At 32.3% G+C, this 19,560-nt stretch overlaps 2 protein-coding genes and 1 long non-coding RNA gene across 16 annotated transcripts in view; 1 reads left to right on the forward strand and 2 right to left on the reverse strand.

Annotated features, from left to right (window-relative positions):
• The window catches only part of LOC108035991 (zwei Ig domain protein zig-8), a 42,897-nt gene extending 42,531 nt beyond the window's left edge, over positions 1-366 (reverse strand). For both annotated transcript variants that reach the window (XM_050887067.1, XM_050887068.1), the window contains exon 1: positions 4-366. In XM_050887067.1, coding sequence (XP_050743024.1) covers positions 4-60 — 57 coding nt within the window. In that variant the 5' untranslated portion in view covers positions 61-366. The remainder of the gene's footprint in view (positions 1-3) is intronic.
• Positions 367-1,591: 1,225 nt separating this feature from the next.
• On the reverse strand, positions 1,592-15,062 carry LOC108035994 (nuclear factor 1 C-type). Of its 13 annotated transcripts, none has more exons than XR_006367433.2 (10): positions 14,924-15,061; positions 12,982-13,133; positions 10,165-10,320; positions 9,513-10,110; positions 7,911-8,090; positions 7,598-7,858; positions 6,747-7,537; positions 4,954-5,149; positions 4,785-4,893; positions 1,592-2,367 (listed from the first exon to the last, which is right to left on the reverse strand). XR_006367433.2 is itself a non-coding variant. In XM_050887065.1 (10 exons), exons 2-10 carry the CDS (start codon positions 13,060-13,062, stop codon positions 4,844-4,846), a joined length of 2,250 nt encoding a protein of 749 aa, XP_050743022.1. In that variant the 5' UTR covers positions 13,063-13,133; positions 14,924-15,062; the 3' UTR covers positions 1,592-4,843. The 13 variants fall into 13 exon arrangements, 9 of the variants coding, with proteins under 9 accessions (XP_050743022.1, XP_043947182.1, XP_016967354.1 ...); XR_007763900.1 differs by having other exon boundaries at positions 1,592-3,304; XR_007763901.1 differs by having other exon boundaries at positions 4,766-4,893.
• Positions 14,483-15,482, forward strand: LOC127010951 (uncharacterized). Its single transcript, XR_007763907.1, has 2 exons — positions 14,483-14,617; positions 14,695-15,482. It is a non-coding gene; the product is annotated as an uncharacterized LOC127010951 (long non-coding RNA).
• The last annotated feature ends 4,078 nt before the right edge of the window (positions 15,483-19,560 follow it).

The raw sequence follows: 19,560 nt of genomic DNA on the forward strand, positions 1-19,560 counted from the left end.
TACTATTTTAGTAACTATCGAATAGAAAGGCAGCGGAATCTCTGATAGCTCTCCGGTCATAGCCTTTCAGATTCAAATCATTTTGTGATCACCACTTTTTATGTATACTAGCTTCAAAAGAGCAGATAGTTATATGGTTGACGGCGACGACTTATAGTGTCCTTCGTAGTTGGGTCCATGTAATTAAGATGGCTGGGAAGTGTTAACGGCTTATTCAGATATTACTCCTTCTAAAATGAGATTCGTGTAGCATGGGTTTGAGGGTTTCCTGGCCATCCCCGTGTCTTCTCGAGATAGTCGAGCAGGCGGTCTGAGATTATGTTGTGGTGGTTTGTGACTGACTGCTGTAAGGTCTTCTTTGCTAGGCTGTGTGAGAATAAAGGCAAGGGTGTCTTGGATCGACGCAGGTACCAGGTTTATTCTTACCCATAATATAAGTCGCTTGAGTGGAGACTACGTATGCTTTGACTGTTTCCGCACCGATGAGGACGGTTGTCGATGCTGCCGCATGGTACAGGTTAATTTGTGGGTTCTAGATGATAGTTAGGTTGGTTAGCCCCCGTATAATCCGTTATGACTCAAAGCGTCCTACGATTGTCTTGGTTACACATTGGTGGCTTAATTGTCTATCGCTGAATGTTTAACGTGCAGTTTTAAACTATGTTCTAGCAAAGTCTTCCGCAGCTTCATCTGCAGAAATTTCTTAGAAAGATCGCTATATAATTTTACTTGCTTCTACATTCCCCATTTCCACACTACCATAAAGGTTTTGGGGCGTTTGAATACCCTTGCAGAGGGTATTATATTTTCAGTCAAAAGCTTGCGATCCGGCGAAGGAGGCGTATTATTTTAATTTTATTCAAAATTCTGAATTGAATCTGAAATAAGAACGATATTTCCAAGAGTAGAAGTCCATATGTGAAAAAACACCAAAATTATGATTTTTTTACATTTTTTTAAAGGTATATATTTTACAATAGTAGTCTGCGCAGGCGATGCTTATTAAGAATAAAGATACTTTATGGAATCGGAAACGTCTCGTTCACTACGGTGCAATCTTCTGACTAAAATCATAGTCATAATACCGTCTGCAAGGGTATAAACAATAGAATTTTGGTGCAATACTTAACAAGCGTGTTTCGACTTATTTCCGAATTTGTTTATTAAGATTTTTATGATAAGTTTTTTGCTGCAGGAGGTACTAGTCATTTGGGTTCTTCTATGTAGTAAGTAACATCACTTGGTTAAGGGAAACTACGCGGTCGAAATCGAAATTTGTTTTTACTGCAACAGCAGTATATGCAATAAGGCCCAGCTTGGCGCTTCATGGTGAGCGTTATTGTCGTATTGGTGAATTGTGGTCAATAGTGGCCAAGCACACCGGCAGTGACACAACAGATACTTACCGTTTTTATTACATTATTTCTAACTCTTATTACTGAGGGTTGCCGAAAATCTGGACCTAATGGAATACTTTTTCACAGAGAAAACTTGGTATGTAATTAGGACGATTGAGCGCACCTCCAACGACCTCGCAATTGCTACAAATGGCACTTAAAAACAAAATATCAAAAACAGCCCACTTAAAAAATATGTTTAAAGCCTATCTTTATTTTTTTAATTTAACAAATTATTCTCCTTATGTATTACAAAGTCTCCTTTTGCTTACAGTCTATTTTAGTAGTATGTATATATTAGCATTGTGATACAGAATAGTATTTATTTATATTAAACACTTTCATGTTTATCTAAAATACAAACAGCGCTAGCGTAAGATCATATTCACAGCCAATTCTTACAAATATTTATAATATTGTATAGTTTTTGCACATGCCCATTACCAACGACTTAAAATTATTATTGTACTAATAATTTAAAAATTTTAAATTGCTTAGATGTTGTTGGTAAATTGCAGTTAGACTAGACTTACAGGCAAGCAAAAACATTTATGAGTTTCATTGAACTTGGAAGCCTTAAAATTCAAATTTATTTAGTGTAAAATTCTTTTTTATTTTATTAAAGCTATCTTTAATGGTAAAAAATATACAATTTTTTAAACCGTAAAGTTACAGTTTGTTTTTAAAAATAGATGCCGACTTAATGTGACCAACATTGAGTGAACAAACTTATAATGAGTTTACCCATTATTAACTTGCCTAAAAATTTTTAAGCATTATCTTTTCGCTAAATAAGTAAGCCGTATTTTTTAAGCAGATATGATAATTTGATTTTTCAAAGTAAGCAATATGTCTTAAGAAAACTAACGCAAGAAAGGAAGCTTATATTATATAAAATTAGTGATGCTGATGTTGTCAAAATCGTATTCTTCACTGCTTTGCAAACTTCAGACTGAAATCATTGTACCCTCTGTAAGGATATAATAAATAAAATGCATAACCTTTGCAATTTAAATCATATAAGTAAATTGGGAGGCTATTTTATTTGTTTATTATAGTTCAGCAAAAAATTCAAATAGATTTTCGGTTTTTCAAATTCATAACTTTTGCCAGATTTTTAAAAGTTCCTTGTACAAAATGTATAGCACAATATTAGCACAATCTTGAAATACGTGTTTACTTTTTTATTGAATACCAGATAACAAATTAGTAGGCAAATCAAAAATGTTCTTTAATAAAATGCGTGTGGTATGTAATAGAAAGACACCTATATATGGGTTTATTGTAAACAATTTTACACATTTAATAATTTTCAAATCAATTGATTCTTGCCATTTAAACAAAAAAAGTTCATATTAGATACAAAACTCATTTAAAATATATTAAAACATATTAGAAAGAAATAATAAAAGTAAGAAAAATAAAACAGCAGTATTTTAATTGTTTGAGTATTAAATATAATGCTTAAATTTTTGTCCAAATCCTAACTTCAAATTTGTAAAATCAATCTCAGGCACTTATAATAAACATTTCCTTATTGTGTCTTTACTTCTCATTTGATTATTCAATTTTTGTAATTAATGTAATATTTTTATAGGCCTAACATAGTTTAGAATTATAAAGTGTACGAAAGTCAAAGTATTTTCGAATTTTCTTTTATAATTAACAACATATTTACTTTACTAAGCAATTTGTATATATAAAGAATTATATGACCAGTTCTCTTTTTTATTCACTTTTTAGTAAACCCATGAATAAAGATGGCTTAGTTATAGCTACTATTGTCATAATATTGGCTTCTTGTGTACTCTTTATTTTCGATATTGTTTTATATATTCAGCATTAAATCCAAAAGTTACATATTAATGTAGTGTGGTAACTTTCAATTGGACGTTAAATTACAATATCTGAAATTAAATATATGCAGTATAAGTTTCGTCTAGTTATAGCTATGCATTCCAGTTATACAACATTTTAAATGTTTTCTCCCCTTTCCAATAAAATCTTAGAAATCTAGAATTTAAAATAACAAAGATCCCACATATTAATCAGTACGTTACAAGTAAATCTTTATTTTCTTCCTTGTTTAATATTTCAAAAAGCCACATAGATGGCTTTGATAGTTACTAGAGCCCTGCAATCATTTTTAAAGTTCATCCATCTATAGTGACAATCTTAAAACACATTAAACTTATTTACTGCTAGTTATAAAAGTAAATAAAAATTGCAAGGTTTTTGGAATTTAATTTAGATCGATGTGAAGATAAAATTTTTGGAAAGTTTCCATTTGCTACTAATTGGTTTTCGAACTCTTCTCAACAAAAATATTAAAATACGTGAAAATAAATTTAGGTTTGACAACTTTTATTCTTGTCTATTCCAACTTAAATCAAGGCTCATTTCTCAATACTTAAGAATTACACTGTGTTACAAAAGAAGACTTTTTTACCTCGATGGCTTCTAGATAATCGCATTTGCTTTAAAAGTAATGTATAATATATAAGCATTTATAAACGTACTTATAAGCAATAACATAAAAGTTGAATAATTGTTATTTTATTGCTTTCTTTGCCCTGCAACTACAGGCGAACTTATTCTTGGTTTGTTAGTTTGTCGAACATTTATATTTATAAACAAGTGAAGACATACATCTGCGGATATAATAGAAGTAATATATTAGTAGTAGTACCACCAGCCTTTATTTTAAACACAGTTTTCTGTAAGGTATTTTAGCCTGATTGACTTTTCCTAATTTAAATATCTTTTCTAGGGGAATTGTATAAGTTACATTGCAAAAACCAACCTTTAAAAATTAAGGGCAGTGGCACTCTTGCTAATATAAGCGCAGATGTATATATGAATGTCTTCTTTCGTTCATAACGATAAGAATGGCTTTGCAGTCAAGGTCAAGAAAATACTTTCAGTCACTTAGTTTTTTTATTTTTTCCATTACAATTTAATCAGTTAATGTAGCAACGTACATAACCCAACTTGATTTAAATGGGATTTTAAGAACACTTTAAGTGCATTAGGGGACATTGTAATTAATTGTTTTTAAATCTATATGCTATATGTTTTGAAAATTATTTTTCAGTAGAAATTCTAAATGAGATCCTTTACAATTATTTAACTTTGTGAATCGACTACACCGAATTAAGCTTTTATTATATTTGTCTCTTATTTAATTTCTGTGCTTTTTTACGGGTATAAATGTATTCGAATCAGTCGTTGATTTGCAGTACTTTAATTTAAAAAAAATATATATACTAGCATAGAAAGGTTAGTATAAATATTAACAGCTATAATGAAAATAATGTGAATCTGGTATTAATGTATAAATTATTGTATATACTTAAGGAACTATTAACCTATTATAGATTCGCTCACAAATATTTTTGCACGCCCAAGCCGAAGAGTTGAAGGGTTTTTATTTCATTGAGCTTAGATCATGACACATAGTCACGGCTTGTATACTCATCTATATAACGTCCAGTCGCTGAAATGAGTTCTAAATTAAATTCAACATTAGTCACGCCTAACGAAATTATAAACTTACAATCTTCCATTAATATAACTTGGGTATTTTCTATATTTGTACTAGATACAGAATGTGGAATTACGCTATGCTCCTCTTCGTTCCATCTAGTCCTGGTACTTGATCTTGATACAGCCATTGGAGCTGTGTATAGGCTTAAGTCCGTCGGACTTATCACACCAGACATTGTGGATATGGAGCCGGCATATCCCAATAGCTTAAAATTCATAAAAAATAAATATCTTTAAATAAACTGAATTATATCTGCCTAATTCTAACAATCAAACACTTGTAAAGTCTAGTAATCTAGATCAGAAACAAATATCTAAAGATTACCTCAAATTTAAGCTTGTAAATATTTTTTAGCGACTGGACCGATCTAGGCTTTTATACCCTTGCAGAAGGTATAAATATTTCGGTCAAAAGTTTGCAACGCAGTCGAGCAGAAGGAGTCGTTTCCGACCCCGTCTTTCCGTTCGTTTGTCTGTCCGTTTCTAGGCAAACTATTCTCTCAGTTTTGAAGCTATCGGGCTGAAACTTCCCAAAAGTCTTCTTTCTAGTGCAGGTAGTATATAAATCGGACAACTATATCTTATAGCTCCCATAAGAACTATCGGGAAAAAATAAGAAATAAATGATATCTTCGTTGTTTCTTAAAATATACCTTTCTAAGCTTTTTATTTATTAGTTCTGAATTTTGAATAAAATTTTATCAAAATTGGACGACTATATGATATAGCTGCCATTGTAACGATCGGAAAGTTTGTGGTAAAATAATATAAAAAATGATATCTTCAGTGTTTTTTAACTTATAACCTTCTAAGCTTGGAATTAACATTTTTTAATAAGTTCTGAGTTTCGAATTAAATTTTATCAAACTCGGACGAATAAAACATATAGATGTCACAGGAACAATAAAAATAAAAATAAATTTGTCACGGGGAGGACTTGAACCACTAACCCTCAGGCCTGTGTATCGAAAACTAAGCTCAACCCTCTGAGCTAACGCTTGATTGTGAAAATTTTCTGTGTAGGCCCTACAGTTTTTTTGATAGAATGAAAATATTAACTGAAATGTATTTGTCTCATCAATACCTATCGATTGATCCACGCTTACTCTAACGCCTACAAACCGCCCAAAACTGTGGGGCCACATTTGTCATGCTAGAAATTTATTTTTGCTAAAATGTATTTGTGTCAATAAAACCTTTCGAATGATCTAAAAAAAATTTTTGACACGCCCACTTTAACGATTTTGCTCCCCCAAGCTGAGTAACGAGTATCTGATAGTCGAGGTTAATAGTATATTTTCCTTTGAATTAGAAAAGTCAAAACATATTAAGAGCCGGCTTCTCGAGGCCCTGACAAAGTCACTGCTATCTGTTCGATCAAGTTAAACCCCAAATTTGGAGCAAATAGGGTTTCTCGACTCCTTTGCTTACGTAGTCGAAAGTAGAACTAAATGTTCTTATATTAGGCATAACATTAACATAAACTAACAATTAAAACTTCCAGGACCCCTAAGTAACATTTACACGTTACTTAGCCAGTTCATTGACTCTTTAATTATTCCTGCACCATATATATAATAAAATATACATATAATAAAATATACATAATTTTAAGGGAAGTTTTACGGACAAGCCAAAACTTGGAAATTAAAATGAAGGTCCGCTATATTTAAGTGCCTTGGCTACCGGATGGCCCATAGTTTATTTTAAGTTTAAAATAAATGGCGTGGCATACCCCAATGAAAATATACGTTAAGATAAAGTTTTTGTATAAAATTGATAGGATCAAATATTCTTACTTACCGATGTAGGTTGGGAATGAAAGTGATTAAAATATTCTCTGTTATTTGATGGGGCATACATTTGCGTTGTAATTCTGCTTATGTTTGAACCAGCTGATAAAAGTTTACATCGACCTGAATCAAGATAAGATTGTGGGTTCGTTGACGCCGGTGTGTTGTGCGACGGCTGAGGAGATGCAGTCCCTGTCAATTCGTGATGTGCGACAACGTCTGAGCTAATGGGGCTATTGCTGTTGTCTAGAGTATTTGAAAGTCTAATATTATCCGGCTCCAAGTCATTTTTCCCTATGCAGTTGTTGTTGTTAAGGTTCGAAGATTGGTTGGTAAGCGACAAAGAGGGAGGTGGTGATTGGACTAGTGTTAAATCACTGCTGCTTCGAATTATAGCTACAGGTCGAGCCATTGGAGGTAGCATCGGCGGAAGCATAGTACTGTGATAGTGAGTTGCTGGCGAAGTGGCCAATTTCGCGGTTCGCAGCTGCTGATGGATTTGAAAATGCGGTGAATGACCTTGTGAAACGTGCGAATGTGGGAGTGTATGAGAATGTTGAAATTGGTGGTTTTCAACAGATCCGGTAATTGTTGTCGTGTGACTAGAATCTTGACATACATATGTGACAAAGTCGGAAATATCTTGAGGTTCCGTTGAATATTTATCGGAAGCAACACGAATTTGTTCCTCAACTGAAGTTGATTGAGTTGGACGCGCATTGTTGTGCTGAGGGTAATACCCAGAATTCATTGGACTGGTGGAAGTAGTATGTAATGATGGGCAATTATGTTGTGTTAGGGCTGTAATTAAATTATTTAAAAAATCGGATTTAATAAACTTATTAAATGCCTTTACTATACCTTGGTGGATAGGCCTACTGTTAAGAGACGTATAGCGGTGCAGAGAAATAGTTGAATCTGCTGATAATTTTTGGTCGCCGTTAGAACTATCAGTGGCTCTTACAATCAGGGAAAAACTACCATTTTCTGATGGAGTACTTGTGATGGGCGGTGAACTGCTTTGCTCGATTTTGTTGGAATCATGGGTATCACCATTTGTGCCTTCTGTGCGTAACAACGGACTTTGCGATAAATGCATACTCCTCTGATCTATAAAGTCAACTAAGAGAAAAATTCATAACCTTTTTGAAATTAATGGGATATAAATACGTACTACTATAACCCAGTGGAATCGGATTAGCCACAATTGCTCCAGACTGAACCAGACTATGAGCGGTAGACATTGAAGACTCAGTGTTAATTTGATATGTACTGCACTCAAAGGCAGCTCCAACATTCTCCGTTTTAACAAGGTTCGAGTTCAGGCTATCGTTGACTTCATCTAAAATTAAATCTAATAAAATTGGATTTTTAAATTATTTTTACCTTAAGTTTGCTCATTAAGACTGTGTAAAATAAGCATGTAAAATACTTTAAATTTGTTTCCAAAAAAAATAAAAGAGAACGTTTTCGGTAATATTTTATCACCAACAGTTTTGAGAAAAAAATATATAAACATAAAAAGAATGATTTTCTTATAAAGCTGCTTGCAAAGTTTACTCTAGAACTAAACTTTTTTTTATTAAAATTTAGTCGACATAGGCGTGACATTAAAAGCAACCCACATTTAATATAAATATCAATTTCATATTTTTGGGCTGAATTTGCATTCTGCATCTTTAAAACTAAATTGCAATTTTTAATTTAGTTCTTTTACAATAATTTTTTTATCAATAGATATCGGACCTAACGAAATAAGCCCATCTGTTTGTTTACTTCAAAAAACAACAATGTATGCATTTCGCTCATTTGTCAGATAGGAATATCGTGCATCTTGCTCTAACTATTTTTACATGAATTTTTTTGTTTTAATATGCATTTTTATTTAAAGAAAGGATGTTCGTCCGTCCGCCTATCCGATTTAAGATCCGATTTAGATTTATATTCCTTAATTTTGTAGTGTTACGCTCCCAAACCTGTGGTTTGGTTGCCCACACTTAGTCCCATGAAACTCCCAAAAGTTGTGGTTGCTACAGTTTTAGACCTATAAAAAAAACGTTACCTGGTATAATGAATTCGTCAAAAGTTATTCACCAATATAACAAAATAAAGTCTCGCCCACTTTAACGTCTACTAAACTATCTGCCGCCCACAACACCATATATTGATCTCGCTTTGCTGCTGCTGTATATATCATGTTTGAAGATAATATAGCTGTTATAGTAGTGATCGGAAAATTATTAGGTTTATGATTGCTTTTGCAAGTTGAGATATGCATTTTTTTAATTTTATTAAATTACAATTTTAGCTTTTTAAAAATTTGATAATTAAAATAGGTCTTTAGGTCTAATTTTAAACAATGTTGTAAAATGTAAATTACATATTTTTTATTGATACCATTGCTTACGAAGTTCTGAGTAATTTAAGTTTTGGCCACTTAAGGTCAGTTTGCATTTTATAATCTTTAATGTTTTATTATGTTAACAAAAAGTTTATTTAGATATTTAGATCAGCCGACGTCATGCACACTCATACAACGATATTCAACTTTAAGTTGACCAAATCGGACCATTAAAAAAAGTAAATATCATATAGGTAAAGGTACGTAAATAGGGATGTTGATTAAGTAAGTTGATTAAAGGGTAGATATTGGTCGACACACCTGATTTCAGCATTTTTTATTTTTATTTATTATATATTGTTGTTTTTTTTTTGAAGCAACAAGTATGTGATAAGTTACTTTGTTTATGATTATAGATAAAAATACTAAAAGTACCTTTGGATAAATTCCACAGTTCTTGGGATGAAAACACTCCGGTTGCTAAAATAATATCATTACAAACTACTCCGTTATATGGATTTTGCCTAGCGTTCTCATTTTTCATGTCGACGACCTCATCTTTTTTATCCAGATCATTATTTCGATTATATATAGACAAGTGTGGCGATCTTACTCCGGTAGTAGTTGAAAAAGTTGAAATCGTGTTGGAAACTGAATTATGAGTGTTTATAAAGTTTGCCAAGTACAAGTCCAATTCTCGAACAGAAACATTTATATGGTACGGATTTACACATAATCCTGGGTGTAAACATTCCGGATTTTTTTCTAACCGCTCACCGTCTGTACTTTCTAAGGGAATCGCTTTAAACAATATAACCATGACCAAGTCAAGCCGCCATACTTTGTCAGCCTGCCGTAAGCAGTCAATGCGTCTCATTTTTCCTTTTTGATCAGGATTTGAGAGAACGCATATAGATTTTCGTTTTCCGATTATAGATTGCACAAAATCCTCTCGACTTTCTTGCGTAATGTCTTTTCTGAGTTTTCCAAGAAGGCGGGAAGCCCACTTTTGCTTAACCTCTGTTTTTTCATTCTAGAAAAACGTTATATAGTTTTATAGTTTTCAAAAATTACTTTAAATATATACCTGAAGTTCATCCTTACAATGTCTTTCCTCTTCCAAGGACATACGCTTTTCGTGCTTCTTATAGTACTTTCGTTTAGCGGCTTGCAAATTAAACCAAGAGTAGGAAAATGATTTGACGTAGGGTAAGAGTGCCTCAATAAAAGGGTGAAATTCATCCTATATGTGAAAAAGATAATAAATTAGTCAGTGTTCCTAATGATTATCTAATATTAAGGTGCATAACACAGATAAAAAATGTAGTTTAAAAAATATTTGAAGTCAGGCCTTAACAAACATACTCGTAAGGACTTCAAAACTGATTTTCTCGTTTTACCTTTAATATACTTATTTAGATACAAAAAATTGTTTTTTGCAAGACAAAGATCAAACCTGCTTGATTTCGGTATTTGCAGAGGGTATAATGATTTCAGTCAGTCCATAAAGTATATTGTTGATCAGCGTCACTAGACGAGTCGATCTAGCCATGTCCGTCTGTCAGTCCATTTCTACGCAAACTAGTCTCTCAGTTTTAAAGCTATCGGGCTGAAACTTTCCCAAAAGTCTTCTTTCTATTGCAGGTTATATATTAAATGGAACCAGCCGGATCGGACTTGTCTTATAGGAAAATTAAAAAAAAATTATGTGTTCGGTGTTTTTTAACATATAACCTTCTAAGCTTGGAAACAAAATTTTTTTATGGGTTTTGAATTTTGAATTAAATTTTATCAAAATCGGACGACTATATCATTGAATTAAATTTTATTAAAATCGGACGACTATATCATATAGAAATGATCGTAAAATTAGTGGTAAAATAATATGAAAAAATTATATCTTCGGTGTTTTTTAACATATAACTTCCTTCGCTTGGAAACAACATTTTTTAATTGGTTTTGAATTTCAAATTAAATTTTATCAAAATAGGACGACTAAATCATATAGTTGCTGTAGAATTTCCAAGCGTAGGAGGTTATATGTTATAAAACACCGAAGATACAATTTTTTTTATATTTTTTTAACATTAATTTTCCGAACGTTCATATGGCTGCTATATGATATAGTCGTCCGAGTTTGATAATATTTAATTCGAAATTCAGAACTAATTAAAAAATGTTATTTCCATGCTTAGAAGGTGATATGTTAAAAAACACCGGAGATATAATTTTTTCTTATTTGTCCCCCGATAGTTCTTATGGATATAGTTGTCCGATCCGGCTGGTTCCGACTTATATACTACCTGCAATAGAAAGACTTTTGCGAAAGTTTCAGCCCGATGGCTTTAAAACTGAGAGACTAGCTTGCTTAGAAACGGACAGACAGACTGACGGACAAACGGACAGATGGACAAGGCTAGATCGACTCGTCTAGTGACGCTGATGAAGAATATATATTTTTTATGGGGTCGGAAACGTATCCTTCACTGCGTTGCAAACTTCTGACTGAAATCATTATACTCTCTGCAAGGGTATAATAATATGAAACAAATTAAAAAAAGAAATAAAAACTTTTTTAATGTCACTGAAGTCAGCAACAATCCTTAAAAATTTCACTAGTGTTACTAAAGTTGATTATTTCTCATACCTGCAAGGGTATACAAACTTCGGCTTGCCGAAGATAACTTAATTTCTTGTTTCTTTTAACTCTGTCTGGTTTAATTGTTCTTAAAATCAAATGTAGTGTTCTTAACTTAACTTTTTCTTTCGGGAACACATTTTTCTTAATTTTTTTCGTTTATTAATAAGTCTTAAAAAAGTTTGTCTTTTCATTATGATAAAAAGTGAGAAAGACCAGAGTAAATAAGAATGTCAATCTTTAAGAAATGTTTCGAAAAGCTGTTGAAGAATATTTTTTGGCTTTTGTTAAATGTTCGTTTTCGTCATAAAAGCAGAATTGAAAGAAAAGGAGAACGTAGAAGGCATAAATCCTCTTTTTCGTCCGTCCTGCAAAGTAACATTTAACTGAATCAAGAAGAAGTTTTATCAGACGGCAATAATATTTTCTCGTTCGTGCATTAAAACACCAGCAGAAAGATCGCTATAGTCGAGTGCCTTGCCTAGCAGTTACTTTTATTTAGCTAAAGGGAGATGAGGTGGATGGAGATATACAAGAAGAAAGTCAGCTATTCCCATGATTTCACACCAATGGCCACTTAGCGTTCATGCTTTCACAAACAGACAGGCATTGCTGACGGGACTGGAGATCCAGATCAAATTGAACATGCTTTATAGGGCCGGAAGCACTTTCTTCAATTTGTCTATTGTACCCATTTGCTCTACGATTAAAGGTATAAAAATGGTCTTTATGTCTTATTCTTCACCAAAATGTAAACATTGCTTGCGCCTAAACAAGTTTTCAAAACATTTTTTCCACTCCGATTAAGACACCTCCAAAACAAGGTTTTTGAAATCTTTAACCGCATCTTATGGCATTTTTCTCTTAATGTGCGGGAATAAAAGGAAGTCATTTGATACAAAGTTAGGTTCTAATTGGCAATCATTAAATTATTACATTATCAAGACAATTTATGGATATGTAATGAGCAAGCTTAATAAACATAAACATTGATACATTTTTAATTAAATACATTTTTAAATATATATATCTTTATTACGCATTAAAATAGAGTGCATTAAACATTTCGTTTCCTGATCATCCAAATTTGTTTTCATACCTGACAACAATGTTAGTAATATCCGATAAATTGAAAATAGTAAATCATTTAAGTGACTTGGGTCGTTTATAGTCCTAAATTTTCACAAGCAAAATATATTACCAACTATTGGTTTAAGCAACGACGGTATATTTACGTAAAAAATTGGAAAAAGTACGAATCTTTACCTGTCCCGATGATGAAGTTTGCAAATAAGAAGAAACGTCCGTCTCGATCATACAGCCTCTTAAAGTATCTGGTATAAACATACCTTAGATAGTGTTTTATTCATCGAATTTATTTATCCGTGGAATCCATTGAAAGGGATCTAAAAATATAACTAAGTTAAAAATATTTTTTAGGGTTTTAATTCTAAGAAACAACAAGTAACACTATTGATTTCACCATTCCACCGATAAGTGTGGTACTTGATGGTGATTTATCGCCTTACAATAAACGTAGTTCATTGGCACATTTCAAGAAAATTATACCTTCTGATACCGTTTACGATAAAAAATTTAGCGTGCCTAACAATGTTGCCTGAACTTATTATGAATATTACATTTAGCTGAAGACTATCATTTAGCTGCCCTAGGAACGATCTGAAAATTGGTGGAAAAATGTAAATGTATGAAAAAAGTAATAGCTTCGGTGTTTTAAGATATATTTTCTTATATTATTGGAAATAAGAATCTTAAATTAAGTTTAATAAAAATCGGACGACTGTAACATATAGCTGTCATTTTTATACCCTTGCAGAGGGTATAATGATTTCAGTCAGAAGTTTGCAACGTAGCGAAGGATACGTTTCCGACCCCATAATATATATATAATATATATATATAGTATATATATATTCATGATCAGCGTCACTAGACGAGTCGATCTAGCCATTACCGTCTGTCCGTCTGTACGTCCGTTTCTACACAAACTAGTATCTCAGTTTTAAAGCTACCGGCCTGAAATGAAGTATATATGTCGGAATCGGCCGGATTGGATAACTTTATCTCATCTGGGAACTATCATATAGTCTCCTAAGCTTGGAAATAACATGTTTTTATTAGTTCTAAGTTTTAAATTTATCAAAATCGGACGACTATATCATAAAGCTGCTATAGGAACGATCGGAAAATAATGGGAAAATAGTATAAAACAAATCATATCTTTGGTATTTTGTACCATATAACCTCCTACGCTTGGAAATAACATATTTTTAAAGTTCTGAATTTTGACAATATTTTCTATCATAAATTTCTTTTACTGATAACAGTTTCAGGGACTTAAAAAAAGTACCTATCCGGTAGACATGATAACTTTAGACAGAATCATCCAAAAATTATAATCAAAAAAAAAATTTTAATTTTTACAAAGATTAAAAAAAACGACTTTTATTAATATTTTTCGTTTTTAATTTTTTAATCCCCCTCCCCCTTACGACCTGAAGAACATATATTCCAGAGATTATTTTTCCTAATACACACTTCTAATCTAGACTTCTTAAACTAATTTAATATATGAGTAAGCCCAACATAAGTATGTAGTACATAAGTATTGGCGGACACTAAATAGTAATTTGATCCAGTATTATTTACATATTTTTTTTAACATCCCTTAATTAAAATAAAATTATTTAAAGTAATGAAGGACGGTTTAAAAAATTAATGTAGTTTTCAATCGCTTATAGCTAGAGCTTGTGCAATCCGGGCTGTTCCGGCATGCAATATATCCTAGATTTTCAAGAAAATTTAGATCTAAACTGAGAAAATCGAAACAGACAGCCGACAGACATGGCAAGATCAACTTATCTAGTGATGCTGATCAAGGGTAGGAAATATCTGTTACTGCGTTGCGAACAGCTGACCCCAAATAAAATACAAAATGATATCAATATATAATTCTAGCCACAGCAATTTTAAAAGTGATTTACAAAATGTTTGTGCCTGCCTAAATTGTTTTATACAACTAAAAAAATATTACACAATCGAAACTTTTAAACGCCCACATGATAATCAGCTGTATTCTTTCATTTAATAACTTTATGGATTGTAATGTAATAACATATTTGTTCCCTATACGAACAAGGTTTTTCATTTTGTAAAACACACAATTTCATGTTTTTAATGCACATACGTGTATATCTAGAAAGGTCGTAACACAGTCAAGAATGACAGAAAAGCTGTGTTATGCAAAACGAGTACCTAAAGACTAAAATGAAAATTGGCAAATCACAGATGACTGCGTGGATTTCTGTTTTCGTCAACTGCTAGACTCTTTGAGAGACATATGTATGTTCACGAATCCATATTAATCAACAAATACATAACCGTACCAAAGGGCCCGAACCAACAAATCGTTCTAAAAATGGATACTCCTGCTCTGAGCAAACTGGAACTAAATGAGAGAGCTCATTGAAATTCTTAGTGCGCATGTTACAAGCACAGTAAAAATTCAACGTAAGAATCAAGCAGAAATCTTTAATTTGAAGAACAAATTCTAAAACTATAATGAACTCCAAAAACAATTTTCATATAAAATATGATAGATAAAAATGAAAACTGTAAACTGTAAAACTATAAAGGAACCCCAGAAAACAATTATACAAAATAGTTTAATAGCCTTGAAAGTAGTAATCTGTTTTATTATCTATTCAAAATGTATTTATTAAAAGTTTGATTTTAAATACAGAAAATGTTGGTTTTGCTTTCTGGTTTTACGGCTGGCAGTGTTTCATTAATTACAGCGTTTCCTAGCAATATTGCCACATAACCTGTCCATCAGCTATGGTATTTATGTTATTTTTATCTTTAAAAAAATAAAACTTTCTTACCTTTATCACAATTAAATAGTTTTACTTTATAGAAAAACTGTAAAATTACTGCGCCGATTTACTTTTAACTCTAATTACAACGAAACTTTTAAAATAACAATTTAAAGACAAGACCTTTTTAATATCTTTAAAATTAAATTAAAACTATTTTTAGGTCTTGACCGTACAAAATTGCTTAAATGTTTAACTTAAGTATACATAGATTTGCATTCGGGGAAAAGTTTTTAACAGGTAGTAGGAAACGTCTTCGATCCCACTCAGGTCGAGTCGATCTACCGTTTCAATCTGCCCGTTTGATCGCTGTGAAACTATAGAGGCTAGAGACTTTAACCACCCAAAACTGTGGCGCACATGGTTTTAATGTTTTTAGTTCTAGGAAAAATTGAATATTCATTACCAATTAATTATAATTATTATTTATTTATTGATATTCCCTTGCAGAGGGTACGACGACTATCTCACAAAGCTGCCTTTGGAGCGACTGTAAAATTGGTGGGAAAATAATATAACTAAATTATATCTTTGGTCTTTTTTAACATATAAACTTATACGCTTGGAAAAAACTGTCTTTAAATAGTTTTGAATTTAATTTTATTAAAATCGGACTGCTTATAATATGGCTTTCATGGGAACGAGCGGTATGAAAAAAATTATAGCTTCGGGGTTTTGGATATATTATCTTATAATATTGGAAATATACTTTTTTATATTTTTTTGAATTAAGAAATAAATTTAATACAGATCACACTACTCTATCATACAGCTGTTAGGGAAACGGTCAGAAAAATAATGAAAATATATTTTCAATGTCACTGAAGATAAGAATAATTTTTTCGGCTTGCCGAAGTAAACTTCCCTTCTTGTTTTTTCACGGAAATAAATATTTTTCATGTATATGCGGCATCGATATTAAAAACGTAAGATATTAAAATTCTTATTAGAAAAAAATATCAGTCAAGGCAGGCGTTCTGCCCTGTTTTAATTTTGTTTAAAAAATTTTGCTTGGGACATGTCACTCATGACGTTTTTAACCGGTTTGTTCAACGATTTTGTTTTCCTTTTCCTTCTAATAGTTTTAAATATTATTTGCGTTTAGCATAACTTGTATTTGCGTATAATATAACTTTATTTAGTTACAGAAAAGACGTTTTCGAACTCAGAAAGTATATATATTCTTGATCTAGATCACTAGCCGAGTCGATTTAAATATTTCCATGTCCACACCATAGATCTTAAAATGGCTCCATAAGCCTGTTCAGTTGCAGCAATGTTAGCAGCACTAATAACCTATGCACACAGCCGTTTAAAATCACTTTTGCAATTCTTAGCTGATCGATGAAGCGAACAGCTTATCAGCTTAAGCTGATCCAAAAGAAGATCGTGCAAGTTGGTTTTCCGAAAAAAGCAAGGTTCGATAGTTCTTCGCAGACAAAAAATTAATTTTTCTTTTAAAAGATTCCCGAAACGGTAGATTACCTAAACTCTTCAAAAATACTAAGAAAAAGAATTGAAATACTAAATTTTCTTGCCCGTGACGTCCGCCAAGACGATTGTAGAGTCTTAGCATTAACCAAAATTTCTCTTTGCACCTGATTTTTTTTAGCATAAGCATATTTTAAGTACTCTTGCCACCTATGTTAATGCTTTTCTCTATATGTATGTGGCTCTTTCGCTCTGTGTTTTTCAGTGAACACGGTTTGGTTAACAGTAAGAACAAATTTAAACAGGAAAGAACGCTATAGTCGAGTGCTTCGACTATCAGATACACGTTACTCAGCTTTATGGAACAAAAGGGGAATGGAGATATACAAGCAGCAAAGCAATTATTTAGGGCGCCAGCTACCGGCTATTACAGTAGATATTATGTGGGCGGCAGACAGATTTAAGCGTTTTAACTGTCTGTGGGCGTTAGAGTGGGGGTGGAACATTTTTTAGGTCAGTCGATAGGTATTGATGAGACAAACACATTTTAGCTAAATTTTTGTTTCTATCATAACAAGAAAGGAAGTTAACTTCGGCAAGCCGAATACAAATACAATATACAAATACCCTTGCAGTTATAAGAAATAATCAACTTTAGCAACATCGTGTGGAATTTTTAAGATCGTTGCTGTGTATAGAGATATTAAAAAAAAAAATTATTTCATTCTTTTTTTTGGCCAATTTTTTGACACCTATATGTAAGAATAGTGAGATTTTTTAGAAAATGAATTCGAAATTCCTTAAAATATAACAAATTATATTCCCAATATTATAAAATAATATGTCATATTATTTTCCCACAAATTTTCCGATCGTTCCTGTGGCAGCTACAGAATATAGTCGTCCGATTTTAATAAAAATTTAATTCGGAATTCAGAATTTATTAAAAAATGTTATTTTCAAGCTTAGAAGGTTATATGTCAAAAGCACCAAAGCTATAATTTGTTTTATATTATTTTCCCACTACTTTTCGTTTTCGTTTCTATGGCAGCTATATGATATAGTCGTCAAATTTTGATAAAATTTTATTCGAAATTGAAGATTAAATAAAAAATGTTATTTCCAAATGTTATTTATTTATATGTTTAAAAACACCGAAGATATACTTTTTTTTTAATTTTTTTCCCTGATTGCTCCTTTGGGAACTATAAGATATAGTTGTCCGATTCGTCTGGTTCCGACTAATATACTACCTGCTATAGAAAGAAGACTTTTGGAAAACTTTTAGCCCGATAGTTTTAAAACTGAGAGAATAGTTTGCGTAGAAACGGACGGACAGACGGACATGGCTAGATCGACTCGTCTTTAATTTGAAATTCAGAACCATTAAAAAAATGTTATTTCCAAGCGTAGGAGGTTATATGTTAAAAAACACCGGAGGTATAATTTTTGAATATTATTTTACCTCTAATTCCGATTGCTCATATGGCAGCTATATGATATAGTCGTCCGATTTTGATAAAATTTAAATCGAAATTCATAACTAATAAAAAGATGTTAATTCCAAGCATATAAGATTATATGTTCAAAAACAGCGATAGTTCCTGTGGGAGCTATACGATACAGTTGTTCGATTCGGCCGGTTCCGACTTATATACTACCTGCAATAGAAAGAAGAAAGTTTCAGCCCGATAGCTTTAAAGCTGAGAGATTAATTTGAGTAGAAACGGACGGACAGACTGACGGACAGACGGACATGGCTAGATCGACTCGGCTAGTGACGCTGATCAAGAACATATATACTCTATGGGGTCGTAAACGTCTCCGTCACTGCGATGCAAACTTCTAATTGACATCATTATACCCTCGGCAAGAATATAAAAATTTAAAAATATATATATTTGGTGTTTTTTAACATATAGCCTCCATTTTTTATTAGTTTTTTTTTTTATATCAATTTTTTATATCACTGAAACTATCAACATTCCTAAAATATTTCATATGGTGTTACTAACGTTGATTATTTCCGGTAACTGCAAGGGTCCTAGACAAGAAGCCAAGCGGAACTTTTTGAACTACATGGACATGCTGCCGGGCGTCACCACGCAAGAAAAGTTTTACTAAGCATTTTTTTAACGGAACCACCAGTAATATGATCTCCGTCATGGTCTCCTTTTTTTTTGGACTTCTCTACCACGAGATACTTTGCAGTTTATGTGGAGCTGAAGGACACAGTGGCTTTTTTTGGGAAGATGAAATAAGGTCGGCCGCTACAAGACAGCTGGAAGAGCCATTACCAGCCATTACCAGCTATTGCCAGGTTACTGGGCGCCTTCCAACAGCTCCGTTTCAATCTCGGCTACAACTTCCTCAAGGCTTATATCGGCGTGTTGGAAATCGGAATTGCACTGCAAATGGTACAGAGAAAATGTCAAGCATCAGCGACACTAGAAGGAATCTTTAAACTACTTATTAAGATAAATGAAAAGAAACTACCTCTTAAAATAAATAAAGATAA

This window comes from Drosophila biarmipes, chromosome 4 (genome assembly GCF_025231255.1).
Source record: "Drosophila biarmipes strain raj3 chromosome 4, RU_DBia_V1.1, whole genome shotgun sequence".
Taxonomy (NCBI): Eukaryota; Metazoa; Arthropoda; class Insecta; order Diptera; family Drosophilidae; genus Drosophila; species Drosophila biarmipes.

Excerpts from the sequence above, each read along its gene's own strand:
- LOC108035994 (XM_044091245.2), bottom strand. The coding sequence starts at position 13,062 with ATGTTTATACCAGATACTTTAAGAGGCTGTATGATCGAGACGGACGTT. Across the intron at positions 10,321-12,981 it reads AAACTTCATCATCGGGACAG|GATGAATTTCACCCTTTTAT; the intron begins GTAAAGATTCGT and ends TTTCACATATAG. Across the intron at positions 8,091-9,512 it reads ACTGTGGAATTTATCCAAAG|ATTTAATTTTAGATGAAGTC; the intron begins GTACTTTTAGTA and ends CAATTTTATTAG.